Source organism: Harpia harpyja, chromosome 6 (assembly GCF_026419915.1).
Source record: "Harpia harpyja isolate bHarHar1 chromosome 6, bHarHar1 primary haplotype, whole genome shotgun sequence".
Taxonomy (NCBI): domain Eukaryota; kingdom Metazoa; phylum Chordata; class Aves; order Accipitriformes; family Accipitridae; genus Harpia; species Harpia harpyja.
In genome coordinates, this window is record NC_068945.1 from 17,825,352 (window position 1) to 17,848,463 (window position 23,112).

A 23,112-nucleotide genomic window follows, 5' to 3' on the forward strand; every position below is an offset into this window, starting at 1 on the left:
CGCTTGCACTCATCATCATGATGGGCAGGATAAAATTGAGATGTCACTTTTCCAGATTCATATCAAGTTCTCTTTTAACTAAGTTCATAAATATGAAGCTAAAGAGCCTTTCCTGCTGCATTTGAGGAACTTTTTTTTCTTCATAATTTATACAAATATCAGTGCTTGGGGAAGTGAAAGGTTAATAGCAACTGCCTGGTGCCAAGCAGAGCACAGGCAGGCTTCCTTTGTGCAGCTCTGCAGCTTCTCCTCACCTGCAGCACCTCCATTAGCTTAGTCTTGAGCACCTGTGCAGCTGCCAGTACACCCAAATACTGCTAGCCCATACCTATACATCCACATAGCTCTGCTGCTGATGCAGAAAGCTGCCTATGTTATTGCTTGTTATTCCAGTGTGAATTGTCTGTGAAGCTCTGCTGATGCATTAGAATCCTGTCTTACTCTTTCTCATGCTATTGCAGTCTTGCTCCTTCACCTCTCTCACCACATGCAGCATCTGCTAGTCTTTTGCACAACACTCAGTCTTTGTCTGAGTCCTGCAGTATCACTTCCTCCAGTTCTCCACATCTCTTCCTCAAAATGCAGACCTCTCGCATTCATCTCAACTCTGCCCAGCAACTCCTACCTCACAAATGCAGTTCTGGACTTGCACAGCAGCTCTGCTGAGCAAACCTGGGTTTGCCACCTGGGGAAATACCTACATAAAGGGTAGACAAACATCACTAAGCTCACTCTAGTTTTTCCTAAGGCAGACCCATGGTAGCCTACTGGCATGACAACCACTGTATGGACTGCTTGCCATCAGAGATCTCCCCACCTAGCAGAGGGTAGTGGTAGTAGACAAAATGTACTGTTTCAGTATCAATAAATACATCTCTAAAGTTTGTGTCAAAACAAAGCTGTGGCTGCTGATGATCTTACAGCACCTGCCACACTGTCTGCTACAACAGCTCAGAAATGGAGTGGCAAGAAAGGTTGATACATCTTTTAGCTCCATGGACTGTGGTCTGGCAACTAATACTGAGGAAGGCTACACTTGATTTTAGTAGTATATGTAACTATGGCTCCTTGTGTCAGTGTATAGCAGGAACTGGGTAACAGGTAGGCAGTCAGCATTTTGCTTGCCTCCTGAGCAGTCCCACCTGTGTTTTTTTGCACACTTTCACAAGTCTCCCAAGCTTGACTTCCTCTTGCTTAGAAGCCTCTACTTAGCTCTTTCCTTCTTGTAGCATGACTTCTTTTTTGCTTACTCAGACCTTTGCCTAAGCTATCTCTGGAGCCTTCTTAGTTCCAGGTTCAGAATGTAGTCACTATTCGAAGCACAAAACACAGGTCAAAAAAGCTGATTTTTTTCTGTAGTTGTCACCACACCACACCACTAAACAAAACAATTAAATGTTAAGGTTTTTAAAAAACCATTGGGCAAATCTTCCCTTCCATCTTTCCTTATTGATGATTTTGTTAATTCTGTGGGTTCCTGAAGCCCATGTAAGCCACCAGTTATAAAAATTGGATATATATGACATAAAGCACATCTCACTTAGACTGTTCACCCAGACAGTTGAGTGAATATATATGTTTATATACTTTTGAACCCCTCATTCCTTCAGACTTCACTTCTCCACACAGAGATGTATATCTAGAGGGAAAGGAAGACGTATTCTCATGGGGATGCAGATGGATCATTCACATGCCACTTCACCCTACCCATTCACAGTTCAGTACATGCGGTCATGCCATGCTCCTCGTCCTCCCAACAGCTATCTGGGAATCCAGCAACAGAAACTTTCATCACAGCCTTGTTCTCAGCAGTGCTGTATTCATATGCTGCCATTGTGGTGTAGCTGCCACCTACACTACTCTTGCAGCAGAGCTGTAGAATAGAGGTTTTGGGGGAAAGAGAGTGTAACTGCAAGTGAGAAAGAGCAACAAAGTTGAGCTAAGTAAGGATAAACAGGAGGGAGGTGCTGTCTGGAAGGAGCCAGTGAAGTTTGGAGAGGGACTCCAAGCTCTTTTCCTGAAGGCCAGTTTCATTCTTGCTGATATCTTTGCAAATGCTGCTGTGCTATCAGGAGCCACTCAGTTCCTAACCTTTCTTTATGATTTCAATAAAAGGAGTAGTAATAGAGAAATGTCATTAAATTGGTCATATTTTAGCTATTTTTGGTGACATATCTCCAACTAGTGCCATACTGGATCCCAAGGGAACAGTTACTAATTGTGCCTCTGGTTAATGTTCACCTCAGGGAATTCAAAACAGCAGCAAATAAAAGCAGAATGGAGAAACAAAAAATAGAGCTGGAAGATAAAGGAGAGCGAGGTCCTGATCCTCTGAGGTGCTGAGTCCTTTAAAATTGAGGAAATCAGTATACTCCTACAGCACAAGCTGAGAGGAAAAAGTCACCAACATAAGTAGCTCCTTGCTGGTAAGAGAAAGGAATTCCAGAAACATCCAATGCACATTCACATCCTGAAAGCATTCTTGCCCTTGTTCCAGATGTCCCTTGCCACCTTTGTCATTATCAAATGCAGCCTAGGTCTGTAGTGAATGCACCCCTTGACTATGGGAAATGTATTCAAGTTGTATAAGAATTCCCAGAGAGTGCCGCCCTCTCATACATGCACAAGAATGTGCCAGAGAGCACCCTTCAGGTTTGTAAAACACTGGGGCCTGCCCCAATACTAAATGAAAAAAAAAGGCAGGATGGAGGATCCCTCTCAAAGTGATGTCCCCAGGTAACAGCTAATCAGACTGAGCTAATGAAATGTTTTTACCATCAAGCCCTGTACCACAAGCAGGAGGGATGGGGGAATGCAAACGCTCTTATTACTGGAAATTAAAACCTCAGCTCAGAATCCATTAAGCCACACATATCAGTCATGCAAGAGTTCTCCTTGGGTGAGGCAGGAAAAATCTGACAGAGCAAGACTTTGTCTGCATGACTTGGTGATTGCATGTACTGCTGTGATTGTCTCAGGGGAGGAGGGGATGGAGGCAGCAGACCCCAGTATGCCTCTGTATTTAATAGGAGAACAGGGGGAGGGAAAATATAGCTGTGCTAATAAGAAACTGCGTCTTGCTAGGCAGCGTTTTTTGGAGAAGGTACTCTGTCAACTCATTCACATACACAGATGTGATAATTACTTTCCGCTTCCTTAGCTCACATGCAGTGCCTACCTCCGTAGGAGGCTTTTCCCTTTGCTCCCACGAGAGGAATATTTTTGGTGTCTTCCATGTGCTTACAGAGCTTTCTCCCATCAAACCAGACTGAAACAGCAGAGGCTATAGACTCTTAACCTACCTTCTCTTGCTACCCCTCATCATTCTGTACAACCCATAACTGGTTCATTGTTGCAAGAAACAAAACACACTCCAGCATACATGTGTGGTTTCTTGCACTTTTTTACTCCAACACATTTACACCACTTTTTCACTCAGACACATTTTTTTGCTGGACTAGCTGCTTTTGTAAACCTTGCTGGACTTGCATGCAATACACGTTCACAGCCCTGCCAACCTGAAACCACGTGTCTCAATTCCTCCTCAAATTCAATATTCAATTTTATCTCCAGCCTCCACTGCTCACTCTTACTAGTGTATGTAACTGACACCAATCATGCATGGCTGTTAAGGATTTTTGGCCAAGTTATAGATCTTTAATTGGCCGAAAGTTTTCCTGATATCAAGCTGTCCAGGGAGTGAATCAGATTTCAGGATTTAGAGCAATGTTATTTATGCCATAGAAGTGACCTCATAACATTTAACACTTCTTGTCCTGTTTGTCTCCTTCTTTCAAGGCACTGTAGCCTACTTGACAGATCAGAGCCCTGGGACACAGGTTTTACTCTCAGCTTTGACTAGCTGGTGAACTCAAGCAAAACATCTTCCATGTCTTCATGCCCTTCTGTAAAATGAAGACCACCCTTGTAAGCACTGGAGGGTCTACGGGTAAAGAGTAATGCAGAAGAGACAGAATAATAATAATAATTATTATTATTAGTATTATTAGTATTATTATTTATTACCACCTACTTTTGCATGGTATTTCTATCATTCATCCAGCAGCGAGATCTTGCCATGGTTAGGGGTGTACTAGAAGAAAAGCTTACATACTTGCTACTTGCTGCACCTTTAGATATTGGTAGGGACATACACTAGCAATATTCCACCTGTGAATAAGCGCATTACTTCCCAAAGGACTTCAGAAAATGTAACATTACTGTGCATATGTGCTCATCTCTGAAAAGCAGGTGTTTCTGGTGTTAGATCTGAGTTGGCCATAGCAGCCTGCAATGAAGCCTTGTAAACAAATGCAGCAGAAAAATGGCCCTGATTCCTTATGCTTTATAAGTCATATTATCATTTGTGCTTGAGGTAGTGGGATGAAAATTGCTTAGTGAGGGTTTACTAGCATCTCAAACTCATGTCACACAAAAGAAAACTTCACAAGAGGAAGACAATGAAGAATGGGGCCTGTTGTCAATTAAGCAAAACAGTGAGAGGAATGTGATGACAAATTTACACCAGCATGTGAACAGGGGTAACACATTTGCTCTCTCTGTGTATATCCTCTGAGGGAACACAGGTGATCAAGGCCCCCAACATCTACTCTGAAAAAACAGGTGCTAATGCCAGCCAGAGATATCCTGAAAATGATGCTATCTGCAGACATACTCCACTGTCCTCTCCTAGCACTCAGGGTATTTCTGGGAGATCTCCCAGGCACTGCCCGACCAGGTTAAACTGCATTGCTTTATGAGATCTGATAAACCTTCCATCCCACACTGATGAGAACTAGTCACATAGACTCTGGGCATACAATAGTGGGCTCCTTCCTTAAGCCCAGGAGTTGCCCACTGAGGAGGTGGCTTCAACCAGTCATTATCTATTAAGGATAATGTTCAGTGTGTGCTGTTTATTATTAATTTCTCCTGTGTAAGAGGCTTCATAAAAATAGAACATAAACCCCTGTCATTCCTTCCCTCCCCGCAACTACATCAAAGCATCATTACAGTCACACACGTAAATGAGCCAGGCATTCAAAAACTTCACAGCCTCTGCAGGATAAGGTTATGGGGCTCCCGGCCCTCCTGCATTCTCTAGGTTCCACTGGGCCCTTTCCCTTTTCCCTTGTAACTCCTCCTCACTGCTGTCCACTCTTCCACCAGCTTGCACCTCCCTGCACAGACAACCTCTGCAGAACACAGAAGTATGGTATACCCTATCTTATGACTGCTGCAGAGGCTTTGGAGAGTATGCAGATGTGCACACCGCTGGGATGTAGTCCTGAGGCAACACTCCAGCCATGCTTTCAGGCTTGGGATTTGAAGAGCAGGTTAATATAGACTTAAAACCAGCCTGAAGGTTGCCCTTAGCAGAGAGTAGAGACACACTGTACATGCCTCTCATCCCCTTCTTCCCCCCTTCCCCTGTCACCAGTATTTCCTTTCTTCTGCCTACCTGTAAAATAACTTGCTGAAAGCAAATGAAGTTTGGCAGAAGTCTGATCCTTCCCTTAAAAATGAGTAGATTCTTTCTTCCACCTTTGGGAAGCTAAATACCTTTGAATGTCTGAGACTGAAACTCTTTGCTAATGCTTTTTATCCATCAAGGATACAATCTGGTATTCCTTATCTGCTTGGCTGTGTAAGAGCCACAGTAAATGAGGTGATAAAGGTGGTATAATAGTTCCAGTCAGAGCATGTCCAGTGAAGTCAATATTTATGTATTCAGCTTGACAAAGATGAGAAACTCACTCCTTTCTTGGCAGAAACAAGGGACCAGCAGCGGATGTTGCTGCAGCTAACATGGAGATCAGTATTTTCCCAAATGAGTAATAAAGAATTCTTGGGGGAAACATTACAGCAGTTGGCTGTGCCATCCCAAATGATTGCCATGGAAAGTATGCACAGAATCTAATAGGCTAATAGCTAACTCAAACTAACTAGCTCCAGTGGTGGGACAGAAGTCAGTTCAAGAAGATCTGTAACATCAGAAGTTATGTATGAGTGTTATCTCATGTCTCTTCAAATTTGACGCCACTTAGTTAAGTGAGTTCAGCCACTCAGGTTTACAGTTAAGTGGTAACAGAATCTGGCTTTTAGCCTTACCTAGATGGTAAAATAGTGTAAATTACTGATCAGAGCCATGCAGACTCTCTACACCAGGAGTTTGACTGGATACAGATTTATTGGCATAAAAAACATTCTAGAAGAAAACTGCTTGAAGAGAGGTCTTTGGCAGGAGAACCAGGGAATGCTCAGAGAAAAGGGAGGAGATTCCTCAGAGTCTTTGCTAGTTCAGATGAAGGTTAGTGGTCCAGTGTGCATGGATATCAGCATGGGCCCTCAGGACAAATCCAGATACTCAGTTACTATGGTGAAGGGGGCCATGTGAGTACCTAGGCAGACACAGGCAATTTACTGGTGTCCTACTGGGAATGGATTTGCAAATTAAAAACCAGCAAATGAAAGACAAGGACATTTGTGAGAATTCTGAACTGACTGCAGAGCTGAAACTTTTCCTGGAACAGCCCAACAGAGACAGAAACAGTATTACTCACAGAGGGGCAAAAGCAAGAAAAGACAGGTCTGAGCTTGGTTCCACAATGGAAGTAGAAAGAAAGGTGATCATCTCTATAAATTTGGAGAGGTATCCTCTCTTTTGGAAAATGCTATCACGTATAAAGTCTGTTAAGAACCTCAGGGCCAAAACCACACCGCTCCAGGAGGCAGATCCGAGGATGTTCCATGGAGGTAGTGCCCACCCAGGCACTGCAACACCAAGATGCTGGATGCTGAGGCTGAAGGAAGTGCTGTCAGAACAAGTCTCCCACTGGAGCAAGATAGTATGTGTGAACCACTTTGGAGGACTGACTGGAAATCGACATCACAGAGACAAACAGATTGACAGCAAGGTCCTGAATTTTAATAGAAAGGTCAGAATTTGAACAAACATCCAAAGTACAGCAAAACCTGAAGAAAATCCCAAGCATCCTTTAAATCTGTAATAATTTCAGTGTCAATTTTCTGCTGCTCTTGAGAATGACATAGATGCTTTAGTGTGTTTCAGCAAACATAAATTAACCCCTCTAGTAGTAACTGTCTCAGCAGCAGCCCATGCCCATGCAAATGTTGGCAGGTGGATTAAGATGATCCACCAACTTCATATGCAAAGCAAGGAAGAGCAACAGACTTCATTTGCCAGTGGTAAACCTACACCTAGGTGCCCCCTGAATTCCTACAGTAATTTCCCAATTCTTTATAACTTTAATATTCCAAGACTTTTAAGAGGCTATTACACATAGAACACCAGCTCCAAGAAAGGGTCACAGATCTGGAGTGGACTGTTCAGCCATTTTGATGCATTGGTGAACTAATTAAAAAAATCATCTAGGACTTGGTCTTTATTGCCTGGGTTCCTAAGCAAAATAAGTTTTCTGTGACCACATATCTTTTCCCTTTTCCTTCTATGCATGTGTGTCTCTCTCTGTGTGGGTGTGGGTGTCTGTGTTGGTCCCTACTTTGTAACTGCAGATCCCACTGTGAGTTTCAACCAAATCTGAGTGAGTAACTGATCTCAGAGATACTAACCTCTTATGAGTTCCATGAAAACAGCTTGTGGGGTTGTCGTGGTTTAACCCCAGCCAGCAACTAAACACCACGCAGCCGCTCACTCACTCCCCCCCACCCAGTGGGATGGGGGAGAAAATCGGGAAAAGAAGCAAAACCCGTGGGTTGAGATAAGAACGGTTTAATAGAACAGAAAAGAAGAAACTAATAATGATAACACTAATAAAATGACAACAGCAATAATGAAAGGATTGGAATGTACAAATGATGCGCAGTGCAATTGCTCACCACCCGCCGACCGACACCCAGCCAGTCCCCGAGCGGCGAATCCCTGCCCCCACTTCCCCGTTCCTATACTGGATGGGATGTCACATGGTATGGAATACACCGTTGGCCAGTTTGGGTCAGGTGCCCTGGCTGTGTCCTGTGCCAACTTCTTGTGCCCCTCCAGCTTTCTCACTGGCTGGGCATGAGAAGCTGAAAAATCCTTGACATTAGTCTAAACACTACTGAGCAACAACTGAAGACATCAGTGTTATCAACATTCTTCACATACTGAACTCAAAACATAGCACTGTACCAGCTACTAGGAAGACAGTTAACTCTATCCCAGCTGAAACCAGGACAGGGGTGTAACAGAGAGAACTCTGTAGGTTCTCCACTGAGTGAAAGGCTGCCGAGTGAACAGAAGCCATTACTCTACACAGAAGTCTCCATGTTGGAGAGAGATGTTATAAAAGTCTCAACACCAGGAGAAGCTTAGATCAGAACTCACATCTTGTTAGGCATCGGAAAATGTAACCATGACTCAAATCTTCTGGAAGTCAAGCTTCATTAGCTCTGCAGCTCACAGACCCTCTTGTTTTCAGCTAGAAGATGGCAGGAAGGATAAGGTTTGCCATTTTTAATTTCTTATTCAAAATCACTTCAATTTCACCAAAATGTCCCCACTTAGATGTGACTTATCATGGAAAATATTGATCCTCTTCTGTCGCCCTCAGAAAGTGCAACTTGAGAGCACATGAAAATAACAGCTGATCAATGACCATAATCTTAGCAAAAGCAATAAAAATAATACCTGTGTGAGAAGCAGGCTGAGGGTGCATGCACAGGGTAGAGAAAAGAAAAAACATTATCAAACAGAGCAAATATATCTTTATAACCCTGCAGCAACAAAACTCCTACCACCTTATATTAAAATACCATAAGAAAACATTACAAACCTATTATATGAAGAAGCAGAATGTTGCTTAATGGTTTTCTCATTGTTCACTGTTATTTCTGTGATGAGTTGCTATCCATTGCTATTGTCAACACTCATTTACACTAGTGGATGTATGTGTATTTGTGTATGAGGACAGATACACAAAATCTGGTACAGATCCTCAGGTGATGTAAATTGTCATGGCTGTACTGACGTCAGTAAAGATAGATTTCCTCCAGCAGGCGATTTGCTTTTCTGTATGTAAAAAGCACAGAAACTAGGTGCTGTTTCAACTTTGCTCTTAGACACTTACTGTAGACAAATGCTCATGCAAATACATTCTCTCTTCTATGTGCAAATATACATATCACCTTGGAATACACATTGCGAATAATGACAGGAGCTTTATGCTGCTTCCTATGCTGAAATTTATAAAAAGGATCATTCCTGATCTATCTGCCCACTCTTATCTGTAACAATAGATCTCCAACTGCTTTGCTACAGATCTTAGAATACAGAGATGAAAGGGACTGTCCAGCATCACAAGTCTGTTAAAAATACATTTTGGAGGAATTAAACTTTGATCTTAAGACTGTTAGCCTGATGCTCTAACTAAGAGGTCTTAAACAGAGTCATTGGGCAGAACAAATCCAATAGTCAAGACTCTCATTTTCTCACCTAGGGCTTAGTTAAATGAAATTACAAACTCCAGAATAGACGAATACAAGAATATTACTAGTTTGTTTCAAGATACACCTCTTTGAGTGAAAAAATGTATATATAACTTAAAAAAATATATGAAAAAGAAAGGGAAAATGGTCACATTTCAGGCTCTGTCTTCATAAACGACTCTTTTCTTTTCTCCTTATTTGCTCTTATATGGTTCCATGGAATGTGGACCAAGTAGCAATCACAGGGTACAGGTAATTTTACAACAAATGAAATATTTTCCATCTGTTAAAGAGAGGAATATTTCTGGCTTTCTATAATGTTTTCCTAAGGGAGAATCAACAAAAGGTTTCATAGCTGAGAATGGAAAAAGAGAAATAAACCACTGCTGAACTAGGAAAGAAAGGAGAAAACAAGCAACCTAACAAGGCATTTATAGGGAAAATAACAGGAAAGCAGAAAATGAATAAACCCTACATACAGAAAGATTAAGGTAGAGAGACAGTAGCTCTTTTTTACTGTTTCTACTTGGATTCCAAGGCAGAAGGAAAGAAAATAAAACTGGGAAATTTCTACAATCTAACACAGCTGTTTGTCTAGAGGTGTTTCTGCTTGCAGAAGTGTAGTTCATTTTATCATGTGAACACTTTTTTTGAATGAGTAGGTAGAAGCCATAATTAATAGAAGACCAGACTTCTAGCTGACAGGATCTGGTCTGGCACCATCTAAGGACTAGAAGACCATCCCAAGGCTAGATTTCTCTGGCTTACTCTGACTAAAAGTGCAAATAATTTCAAATATGGTGTAGGTGTGAATGTGTACAGTCTATGCCTCATATAAGTAGCCACTTGCTGCATGCATAAACTGTATGAATCATGCCTAAATTGTATATGCCTGTGTGCGCATCATTTTATGAAGGACATGGAAGTATCAGTTGCTTGTTGCAATCTCAGAACAACGGGTGTCCTTCCACGCTGTACGTGCTGCAAAGAATAGGACAGCCAGTCCAGGAGTCACCTGGCACTGAGTCCCTGGCAGGAATTCTCAAGGGCATTGTTAATAGCTATTAATTTGGGACATTTTTCCATTCATACCTCTTTCAAATGGCCATGTGTGAATTCTTTTGAATGCTAACAGTGTTGTCACATGAGCCCATTGCTCCTAAAGTCCTCTCATAAAGCCTTACCTTGGATCTGCCTGGGAAGTGACACCAAATTGGCCAACACAAAGCGTGTGGAAGAAACGTACCCGTGCCACCAGGGAAGAGCAGCCTGGCTGCAACAGAACATATAGCTGAGTGACATAAAAATATCACCATCTTATCAGAAAAACAAAATAATGCATTTGCATCCTTCCTCATTTAAGCATTAAAAAATTCACCTTTTTTGCTGAGCCCTTGGCTTCTCTTGTTAAAAGATGGGTATGAGCCTTTGTTACTCCAGGTACTGCTCTAACTGGGCTCAGGACACAGATACACAGGTAGCATCTGTCCAAAGCACCGCTAGACAGTATTTCACACAGATTCCTTCCTTGTTATTACTTCCTGAGGCTTCCATCCTGCCAGTGAGATTTCCCGCAACAGTATTTTCAGCCTTGACACTGTGTTGCTCTGGACAGGACTTTATACAGCATCATATTGAGGTGCTGTCCCTGTGGGAGGAATTCCTTATGCTGTCTTTACTCAGCAATTTCATACCTAGAACTTCACCCTGAACCCTTCCTAAGCTGAGACCTTTTCCTTCTCTCACTTATCTGTTATTTCTTAAATATTGTTGTGAATCAGTAATTCCATATGCCTCTGCCTGGGATTTTACAGGCCCTGCTGTAGATACGACGCAGGTGTGTTCATGTCTGAAAGTATGTCTTAGGCTGATTACAATGTGAATGGAACCAATATGGATATATCTTTAAATGGGACATAGTCGCAGAGAGTCTACTTTCTTTTTATCTCTCGTTATGCTCTTTATTTCAAAATCATCTAAGCAGGGCTTTAGCATCTGTGTACCTATGCCAATGCAGACCTCTGTCATTTGAAACCAGCTTACAGCACTCTACCCCAAATAACTTTTGATGCTGAAATAGTACATTGCTAGCAGGGATTTGCAGAACCCACGGCAGCACCAATGCAACTACTTCTGCTGTGTGAAAGCTCAAGGGAGTTAAACCCTGAAATAGGCTGGGAGAAATCTGAACCTGAAAGAATGAAAGCACAGGGCAAATGTAGCATTCCTAGTGCGCCCAAAGTGAAAGGAATGGGTATCTGGGGTACACAAGCCATTCAGAGTTGTTCTGGTTTTCTTTTTTTTTTTTTTTTTTTTTTGTGCTGGTGCAATGCGCAAATATAGCAAAATATGTTAATAGTAAGCCACAATATTTACAGTTATTGTTAGTATCCATTGAAATCAGTGGGATTTTGTCTAATGCCTTTACCCTGGAGATAATCCATAGAATAGAACATTAATGCATAGTTAAAAAGAAAAATTATGGAAAACAGCACCTCTGCATATGCAATATCTTCTTTTTAAAGTTACATAATTGAGCTTTTGAAATTAAACAAAAATATAGCAAACAGCCTCAGACCACAACAGCAACTAAGTGACTCTAACATTGTCTTTTAAAACTTGCCTCTTTACTAAGATAAAAAATACTATCCTAAACCAATACCAAATAAAATAAAATAAAATAGTTTTCAGCCCAATGCAAATCTAGATGAGCTTTAAGACCTCCGGGAAAACCTGATTTTAGAAAATTTCTTCCAAGAGTTCTAAGAGTTTGTTTTGCATGAGGAGGTATCTCATTGAGCAAACACAGGCTAATAATTTATTAAAGGCAGTACTTAGATTCTTTATGTCATGCTAGACAAATACTGTTTCTATGCCTTGTTTTCACTGTTGGTGACACAGTTAAAAGAAGACTTTAATGCCACTTTAATGCAGAATGTTTGTAAATTGCACCCATGTCTTTTGATGGAAGGAACTATAACAGATTATTAGCTATTATTCTAATTGTATTTATGGAAGTGAGTTTTTCAGCTAATGCATGGGCTCAAAATCTGAAGCCCTTCCATAGGCAGAGCTCCTACTGAGAGTTTAACTGATAAAAACCAGCAGGATTTGGGCCATTTAGACTTAATCTGCTAAATTCAACCCTGTGGCATTTTCCTGATACTCAACGAAAGGTACTGGAGATTGGCAAAGAAGGTAGTATTCTGATAAAGAAGGGAAGGAAAATTTATACTCACAGGATTTCACAATACTTTGGGATGGTCTCTTAAGACAAGAGGTTGCCTAGTAAGGGTGATCTAAGCTATGCTAATTTGGCAACCTGTATTTTTGAAGCAAAACATTCCATGACGAATGACCTTATTTTTTTGTTTTTAAAGCTGTGAGGCGCTTATGCAATAGACTCCTAAGGTAGAAAGAGACAGATGCCGCGGAATAATAATCAGCCTAATTCTTGCTGAGAATCTCTGCAAAAATCTTTCTCCTTGCCTCTCCTTTCATAGGTAAGCTCAGTGCTACCTTTCTCACACAATGACATGCAGCAACAATTAGTGGGCCTCTGCATAACTCAGGAATTCTTTCCTTTCTAGAGATGGGCTTGGTTTTTGTTCTCTTTTAAAATGTAGGCTTTTTTTTTTTAATGGCTTTTAAAAAAAGAAAACTTATCAGTTTTCTGGTAAAAGCAAACAATGAAAATAACACTGAACTTCTCTTTAAAAGAAGAGAGATGCTTCAGTTGTTTTTTTCTTCCAAGCCCCTTACAGAAGACTGCCCCAGCATGTCCAAAAGCTCGGGTCTTCACTTCTATCCAGGGCTTGAGGTGAGCTGGGCTGAAAAAAAAACTCAATCCTGACTCAAAATGAGCAAAATCCCTGGGCTGTGTCTGAGGTAAGAAGGGCCAGCACAAGTACACTTAAACATGCTGCCAGAACCTCCTGTTTTGTGAGAGGCGGAGGAAATTCCATTACTGGGCAGTGACAGCCAGGCACTGCCTGGGTGCTGCTTTAACCCTTGCTTTCAGCCACCGCATCCTGACATGCTAAAATATCGTTTCTGTTCTGTTTAGAGTGGCCATTTTCTGTAGCCAACAGTCAGTTCCTAAGCTCTTGGCTAAGAGAAAAAAATTTAGATAACATTGAATTTCAGGGTTTATAATAGAGGGAAAAACATGTTTAGATGTGGGGAGGAAGGAAGAGATTGCAGATACCTAGTCTGTGTAGGTATTAAAGTATACATCCCCTGCTGTCACACAAAAGCAAAAATACAACTCTCAGGTTGGCCAGCTGGATCATAAGGGATATTGGGCATGCTGTCAATAGGTGGTGAAAGATTCCTCACCCTCCATCCAAGTTGTCTTTAAGTTAGATTTTGCAGTCTCTTTGATTTCCTTCTAACAGCCAGAGATGAGAGGGGATGAAACCCAGCATATACAATCAATGGGGAAAAAAAAAGAACCTGCAGGAGCCAGAAACGTAGACTGTTTTGCATCTCTCATATTTCCTTTTCTATACAAAGATTTTGGTTTGCCTAAGCTATAGAAGGAAACAGAAGCAGTCTATTTTAACCTTCCTGAGTGAAGAACGCTGCAGGGATTGCTCTGTTATCCCCAGCAGCAGCCCTGACTTTCCACAAAAAGGGTCTATCTATCTGGCTATCTGAAATATAAAGATTATCATACGATATACCAGCGATCAGCTGTGTTCTTAATGCACTTCTCTTTGTGCATTTTGGTATGAAGAAAAAAATCTACAATTCCTCCCCCAGTCAAACCCCACTGCAAAAAAAGCTCAGATAAGAAAGAGGTATTTAAACTTATGCATAGAAATTGATTCTTAAGTCTGTGTAATGACGTATGTTAGAAACTCTGTTCAGAAGAAAGGAAAGCCCTTGCCAATACGATGTTTCTAACAGAGCCTTCACTGCAGGGATTCACTATTGAAAAAACAAAGAGGTTGATTATGCATTTTTAGATGGGTTTCTTACTGTTTTGACTTCAGTGACTTATCAGCTATGCTATTCTGGATTTACACCAATTGGCATGAGTTCAGGATCTGGGCCTACGTCTTTTTAAAACTCCATCTATTGCATGATGAATAAGGGCCAGATCCTGCAAATGCTTACTACCTGTATTAATACTCTAAGTAGCCCACTCACCTCCATTAAGTTGTGATTGCAAAATTGTGTCTTACAGTGCAGTATTTTAGAAGTATGGATCTGTCTTTTTCAATTCAAGCATGCCTTGACCATACATACTCCTTTAATAGTATTCCTTTCAGTAGTAATTTCTCCACTGATTTTCACAGAATCACGATAGATGCTTAGCTGTTATGAAGTGGTGTAACTCTACTTACACCACAGAAGCTGGAGTTGAAAGTCCAGCTCCATGTTGTAGCTATGCTTGTGTATTCAAAACAAACATGAGAGAGAAGGGGCCCTTTTATTTAAAGTGTCAGACAAGGAAGATGTTTGGGGCTATAAAGTGTGCTGCATATTTCATTTGTTTTGACATTACTATAACCAAAACAATAGAGTTCATTCTAGGAAAGAAATTCCAATCTAGTTTTACTACTTATATTAGCCTCTTTCTTACAAAAAAGAAGCCACATCACAAACTATGCTTCTCTTCCTAACTTCACTAACTCTGGCTTTCAACCAGAAAACATTCCCCTGCTTTCAAAGTGCCTAAACAAAGGACAATACAATACTGAGCGCAGTTGTAATTACCAGCTGGTAAACTGATGGCGTATACTGGATACGTAATCCAAGAAAATGTGACTCTTCAGTAGTAGCCTCTTCCACCACCTATAGTGCTGGAATGCTCATCCCTGTTTACCATACATGCATGCACATAAACCATTATCAGTATTCAGTAGTAGTAGTCACGCTTTTTTCACTTAAGAGGAAACACCAGCAAAAAATACTTTGTCCTTTTGAAGAACTGGATCAGTATCAGGTGCCACTCACAAAAAAAAAAAAAACCCAAAAACCCCAACCCACACACAAGTGCAATAAGCATCCTAAATGTCAAACATATGTACAGCATCTGTACCTCTATTAACATATATACATCATGTGCAATATAACGCATACCCTAGACACCTTACATCAGCGATGGCAGGAAAATCCCGGCTCATTCCAAGGATGATGGGGTTTTTCTACAGATACCAGCGACTTAAGGCAAACAGAAGCTGCCACAATGCTGCTGTCTTTTGCAAAGCTTCTCCCTGCCTGGGCTAAACCGCACTCATCTTCGATCAAAGACTCATTTATTTATGACAGACAATGAGGGCACGGTGCTGTGTGTGAGCACCGCGGGTGAGCGGCCCGAGTGGGTTCAAACGGGCCACGGACACTTGTACGTAAAAATAAAAGCGGTGAACTAGGAGGCAAACGCCTCTCGGAAGCAGCAGCAACCCGGCTCCTCTTTGCACTCTGCCTGCTCTCCCCGAGAATGCATCGAGGGAGGGATTCCCCACCCACCCACACACTGCCTCTCCCTGTGCAAGGCTGCAGGGGGGTATAACCCAGTTCCCTCTTGGATTCGGGCCCGGGAAGAGCCCGCTACGCTTCTGTCCGTCCCCCCACCGCCCGCCAGCCCTGCCCGCCCCCTTCCCCCTTCTCACTTACTCCGGTCTCCGGCTCAGGACGCCTTTGCCGATGGCCTGGGGGGTCTTGTGCTGGAGCAGAGCGGCGCAGCAGCCCTTCTCCCTGCCGTCCTTCTCCGCGGGGTGCTGGTGGGACTGGAGAGGGGGGTGCTGGTGGCCGGGAGCCCGGCCGCTGCCGCCGGGGCCCGCCGGTGCCTGCTTGCCCGCCGGCGGCGGCGACGGCTGCGGCGGCTGCTGCGCCGGGAGCTGTTGGTGGTGCTGGAGCGGGTCGGGCTGGCCCGGCGGCGGCGGCGGCGGCGGGGGCTGCTCGGGCGGGGGGCCCTGAGGCGGCGCGGGGGCCGCCGGCGGCTCGGCGGGGGCCGGCTGCTGCCCGCGGAGGTTGCGGTTCTCCGTGCTCAGCTCGTCCAGCCGCCGCTCCAGCTCGTCGATGCGCTGGCGCTGGGTGTGGATGAGGCTCTGCTGGTTCTGCACGATGGCGGTGAGCTCCTTCAGGTAGAGGACGGCGCGCACCGGGTTCTCCAGCAGGCTCTCCATGCCCCGGCTGCCGGCCCGGGCCCCCCTGCCCGGCCGCCGGCGCTCCGGCGAGAGCGGCGCGGGCTGCGGGGAGGCGCCTCACCGCCCCACGCGCGCGCGCGCACGCACGCACGCACCCGCGCGACCAACGGCCGCTCGCGCGCGCGCGAGAGAGCGAGCGAGAGAGAGAGAGAGAGGGGAGGGGAGGGGAGGGGAGGGGAGGGGAGGGGAGGGGAGGGGAGGGGAAGCGAGGCGAGGCGGCTCGCGCGCCCAGCTCTGCCCCCGCGCGCCACGCACGGCGAGGCCGGGGGAAGGGGAGCGGGGCGGGATCCGCCGCAGAGACCCCGCCCCCCCCGGCCGCGCCGCGCAGGCGCGGGAGGGTGGCGGGGGGGTCCCGTCCCGGTGCGGGGGCCGGGCCGGTGTTTCTGAGAGGAGAGCTGGCGGGGCGGGGCGCCGCCGCTGTGCCCCCCACCACCACCACCCCCCCTCAGCGAGGCGGCGGGCGCCGCTCCGGCCACGTCTGGGAGGTGCCGCGTCGCTCCGCTGCGGAGCGGCCGGTGCTGAGGGGAGCCCTCGGGGAGGGGCGGGAGCGGGCAGCGCCTGCGGGGCCCTTCGCGGCCTCTCCAACACCCGTTCTTCTCTCCGCCCCGAGTGGCGCTTCTAGGTGTTGCTATCCTTTTTTTTTTCCCAGGGCGACTTAGTCATTTCTTTTTTTTTTTTTTTAAGTGACTTGAATAATTGAGGCTGGTTTTGGCTGCCCTGTTGATAACGGTCCTGGTTTTTGCTTACCTCGTTAGCGTGCAGAAGGCAGGGCTAACTCTGAACCCGAGGGAAGGACTTACAAAGGAAAACGCATGTTAGAGGAACCTGCTTGCTTCCTTGCAAGTTCGTCACTCCTCTGAGTCTTTGGTGTCCTTTAGGTTCTTAGGACTCACTGTGGAGTTTTGCTGGGGGTGTGGGGGCTGTGGATGTAATACCAGAGAAGTGACAGGCGGGGCCTTTGCTGCTAGACGCTGTGCAGGTTTTCTTAATTTCTCAAGAAATAACCTTCCTTTGCCCTTCCTCATCCACAGCCTTAAGAGTTCACAAACTTACAACCTTGGGTCTGAGAAACTGTGTGCTTTCTATTATATTTATCAATAAGTAACCTGGCTAAGGGTAATAAACTCCTGTGTAGATCCATGAACAATTTTGATGATTTCCGTAAAGCGTAAAAAAAGAGGTCTCCTTTCCAATCACTGTGGGTGCTGAAGATCCAGGAGCTGTAACGAGCAGTCAGACCTGATTTTAGGCCAGCATGTCATAGAATAGAATCATAGAATAGAATCATAGAATCATTTCGGTTGGAAAAGACCTTCAAGATCATGGAGTCCAACCATTAACCAGCCCCCTAAACCATGCCCTGGAGTACCCTGTCCAGTCACTTGTCAGTAGATTTGACTGAGTGTACAAAAGGTGTAAGGCCACAGAACAAAAAGCAACTGTTTTTAAGTGGGTGATTTTGAGTGTAAAACTACTCTTGTTTTGCCTTTTCAGATCAGCAAAACCTGCACCGTAGCAAGGGTTTCCTGAAGTGAGGAACCGAGTAATGTAAAGGAGATCTCTGATTCAGATGAGCTGAAAGGTGTATTTCCAGTCTTTTCTGTTCACAGATAGCCCTGGGAATGTAAACTGATGCAAACAGGATCACCAGGATTAGAAGCTGTTCACAGACTCCTCCTAAAAAAGAACTGCTATTCACAGTTCTCTTGCAAGCACTTAGATGTGGCTTTGGGGGATTGTGAAACGTTGCCATATGTCCCCTGTGTGTTGGGGGAAGACCTCAGAGTGAACTCTAAGGAGTAAGAGCATTAAAATCCCCCACACTTATGATTTTATTGGGAAGTTTTAGGGGAGACCTTTCTCCATCTCATTGCCTAGTTTGTCATTAATGCTTTGTGACAGAGGATTGACTGAGCAGGAACTGGCATTATTTAACAAGGGGAGAGATGGTTATAGGGGAGTGTGAAAAAAGGCACACACAGAAAGACAGGGGAGGTGAAAACACCTAAGCTATATTTGGGGAAGAGTGGAAGTGATCATTTGGGAAATTGTGCTGGTATGCTGACCTTTCAGAGACACTACTGAGCAGCATCACTTCAGTCTTGCCTCACAGGAACAGAGTCCAGGGACACTAATGGAAATAACGTGCTTTTGGCATTAATACATTCTGGGAAACAACCAGGGATGGCTATGGGTACGCTCACATGTGTATGTGCATCCCCCCCCCCCTCCCCCCCCCCCGAACACCCGTTGTCCTTGTTAGGAAAGACTTCAGGCAGAGATTATCTTGCATAATAGAGGAGGCTGTTTTAACTCTTAAGGCAAGCCCTGTGCAGAGTTCTGTCTTTGCAGTGGACATCATGTTCCTTTGCAGCTCAGCTGGATAAAAGTGACAAAGAAATAAGGGTCATAGACATAGTACTGGACTATCTGGATATAGTCAGCCAGGTCGTGGCATGTATTCTTAAGGGAATACTAACTATAAAGAAAAAATCATCCTGGTTTGGATGATTGAGGATGGGGCAAAACAGCATGGAAGTCTTGTGTCATGATGCTTGAATGCCTATCAGAATATGTGACTTTTACTGCGCGGAGTGGACCCGATGTATTCATTCACTGTTTCTGCACCTTTAATTTGCTTGACCAGCCTCATTAGCCTGGTTTCTACTAATAAATAATGTCATAAATTAAACAGAGACCTACAGCCATGGATTGGTAAGCTAAAAACAAGCAGGCTAGGAGAATCAGAAAGAAACCTGTTTACTGTGTGGGTGTGGTGACTGGTGGACAAAACTGGTAAGACCAGCCTTGACCTTCCAGGTTTCTACAGAGAACAGGTGCCAAAGGAAAATGCAGCAGAATGCTTTTGTGCCTAACATGAAAGACTATGCAGGGATCTCCTTACAAAACTTCAAGAGGTAATAGAGTTGCATAATCCTCTGTAATAAGAAAATTCAATGAAGACAGGGTATTAATTCAGGAGGAATCTGCAAAGGATATCAGAAGGAACTGAATGTCATCTTCCACTCAGTAAGCAAGAATCCTGCATAGCTAGGAACTGCCTCCTCTTTTATCCAGCCATTGTTGTGTCCCTTTGATTATGCTGCCACAATACCTAGCATACATCATTTGCAAAGCTCTGCACATCAGTGAAGTAAGCTTTGCTGTTCTGTAGAAGGTGAATGTTAGGATTGTAGCCATCAGAAATAGGGAAATAGGGATACAGAGTGGTTAAATGACTTGTCCAAGCCATGCAGGAAGCTGGGGGGACAGATCTCTGATTTCAAACATCTTTGGCATTTAGCCCAATCTTCAGGTCATTAAATGCTGCTGCTTCTCTCTTCAGGAGAGATGATATCTAGAGGGAAATAATGGTGAAGATGAGGAAAGTATGAATTCTGTTAAAATTATTTTTGCCATAGATAATTTGTTGGTATTGTATTTTTCAAAGTCCTGATTCTTTTCAGTCCATTCCAGAAAAAATAATAATGAATAATAATGGATTCATTATGTTATTATGGAATAAAGTGCTTCCCTTATCCACTTAGCAAGGTGCTTGGGCATCGCACAGACAATTACAAATAAAGTGCAGGAGTAGTAATTAAAATAAGCATGAATTATAAAAACAAAACAAAATGCAAATGAGTCAAGCCCCAGGATTTAATGGAAAGGTCTAATACTACATGATTTAATTTTATATTTATTTAGCTATTTAATTCAGTCAGAGGAGAGGGAATCCATAAATAAGGGTATACGAATAAGCATACACAATAGGGAAGATAGTAACATCTTCAGGTGTTTCATCTGCAGAAAAATTTTCACTGCAGAGTGTTCTTGTAACATTTTCTGAGAGGTCCTAATCCTCCTTTAATTTGCAACAGCTCACTGAAAAATTATGCAAACAAATCACTCCACCCTTTTGACAGGTAGAGACTTCCTGTGTTTTTCCATTTGAAATTCTGTTCAAGGCATTTACCTCCTCTCAGTTACACTCCATCTCTTTCTCCCAGACAGGGGCTCCTCACAGCAAATCCAGGCAGTCTTCTCCCCAATTCTTGCATTTGAACCCATTCTCCTCCATCTTCCATGCACAGGCCTTGCAAGGTAACAACTTTCTGCTGGTAATTCAGTATCCAAAGTGCCACCAGTTTGAGATGCAGGGCATATAGCTTAGGTTCCCAGCTATGATTTTATGGTCTTATTATCATAAGCTTATGAGCTTATGGTAAGTTTCTTTATACTTCTATAAGACATGTATTTCTATTGTCTGTCTTTTAGGAGAAGGACGATTGTGTACAAGCGCACCAGAATACAACCAAGATTATTGGTGTTTAAGGTCAAGTTCTTAGTACTCAAGGAAAGGCAGATTTAATGTTGGCCAACCCACCTTAATTAACCTAACGTTTTCTCCCCTTTTTCCTGTCTCTCTCAAAATTGTGGCAGAATCTCGAGTGAAATTCCTGCAGCCAGTGTTTCCCTGATCCATTCTCATCCAGTTCTTAAGAAGTACACACAAAGAAGCATAACACAAATCATATAAAAAAAACCCAGAATTAGAGTAAAAGATGGGAGGGAAGAGACGCAAGAATCACGGTCTTGTGTTGCCACCTTCCATTCTGATTTCTGGGGCAAGACAGGGCATTTTCAGCCCCACCTGGAAGTTAGCAGCTGCTTTAGTAGAGATTCTCAGAACTGCTTGCAAACAGCCTACAGGCCAAAAAAATTCTGCAGGAATTAGATGAATAATTTCAAAATAGAGGATAGAATTAAGACAATCATAATGTACTCATGCATAATTCATGCATGGGGAAAAAAATCTGCATCTCCTGAATGCTTCTTTCACTTGAGGCCTCATCCAAAACTATTCAGATCAATGAGAGATGTTTCACTATCTTGAGTCTAAGCCAAGTCACTCTCTGCTTAGACCAGTTAAATAGATGGATAAAATGAAGCTAAGACCAAGTAAAGTGTGTTGCCCACAATCACATAGGATGCCAGTGAGGGTCTGTAATTAGAAAGCACTGGAGTCAATAGCGGTGCTTCCTCTCATTCAGACGAGCATTGAGTAGAGGCAGGAGGAGTCCTCTGGCATCTTCCACCTCAGTCCAGCACCTAAAAGCCAGGTGGCATGGTCTGAGTCGACCTGTGTTCTTTAAACTGAAGTCTGCAACAAGGTGAAATCTCTCTCTCGTGTTGGGGCTGTTGAATTGTTAATTCATACTGACATCACAAAATCAGAAGACAAGGGAAAATACCTTGTTCTATAAATCAAACATAAAGAGCTGAGATGTGGTAAGGACAAATATTTCAGATTCTTTCAATGTTTTTTTTTCTTCTCTTCAGTGGAGTACAGCTAAGCTGACATATAAATATTTTAAAACAGCTGCTCATCAGGAAAAAGGTACAAATTCTGTATCGTAGCCTTAGCTGAGATGTGTAGTTTTGACACATTTTAAAATCTTGACTGTATTTGAACTGTGCTATTGCAGCTTTGCATTATTTACTGCAAATTAAAAGGAATCAAGGTCCCTCTTTAGAATGCACTTTCCCTTTTAAATGTTGTTAAATGTTACATTATCTCCTGTCTTTTTCATGAAATTAAGCTTTGACCACTTAATTGATTAATTATAGAGAGCAAAAGCTACACAGAGACATTTTCTTCAGAGTCAGACAGGTTTTTGTTTTAACTGACAGTTGTTCAGTCTTTTGTAAATACTGCGGTAAAATGAAAAAATTGAGTATGAGCTTGATTCTCCAAATCTTATCTGACTAGTCCCACTGAATTACATGGGGATTTTCAGATGGGACAAGTTTTTGTGATCTGACCTTGCATAAGATACACAGAAAAAAAAAGGGGGGGGGGGGAAGGAATAACATTAAGTCTAAACTCATACTCCAGCTAGAAGCTTTTTCTGCAGTGGCAGAGATCAAGTACTGTCAAGAAAACAAAACACATGCATGAACAGTATACATTTCAGCTAAGGCTACAATATAGCATTTTTCTGATGAGCAGCTGTTCAAAATATTTATATGTCAGCTTAGCTGTGTTCCCCTGAAGAGGAAAAAAAAAAACCAACCAAGTATTTGTCCTTATCACATCTCAGCTCTTTATGTTTGATTTATAGAACAAGGTATTTTCCCTTTTCTTCTGATTTTGTGATATCAGTATGAATTAACAATTCAACAGCTCCAACACAAGAGAGAGATTTCACCTTGTTGCAGACTTCAGTTTTAAGAAGGTAAGACTGCAGGCCATACCACCTGGCTTTTAGGTGCTGGACTAAGGATGAAGATGCCAGAGGACTCCTCCTGTCTTTACTCAATGCAGAAGAAGCACTGCTGTTGACTCCAATGCTTTCTGATTACAGGCCCTCCGTGGCGTCCTGTTTCACCTTGAAAGCGTGGCTTGTTTGGTCTGTGCTCCCGTTATATAACAGGGGTAAGCAGATGCTGACTTCTCAGGGAAATTAAGGCCAGGACAAATCAATAACGCATCTGCCCTGAC

General features: G+C 43.3%; 1 protein-coding gene across 5 annotated transcripts in view; it reads right to left on the bottom strand.

Annotated features, from left to right (window-relative positions):
• The window catches only part of IQSEC3 (IQ motif and Sec7 domain ArfGEF 3), a 109,791-nt gene extending 93,088 nt beyond the window's left edge, over positions 1–16,703 (bottom strand). For 4 of the 5 annotated variants that reach the window (XM_052790291.1, XM_052790294.1, XM_052790293.1 and 1 more), the window contains exon 1: positions 16,075–16,703. In XM_052790291.1, coding sequence (XP_052646251.1) covers positions 16,075–16,586 — 512 coding nt within the window. In that variant the 5' untranslated portion in view covers positions 16,587–16,703. The remainder of the gene's footprint in view (positions 1–16,074) is intronic. The other variant, XM_052790295.1, reaches the window with a different exon arrangement.
• Positions 16,704–23,112: the final 6,409 nt, after the last annotated feature.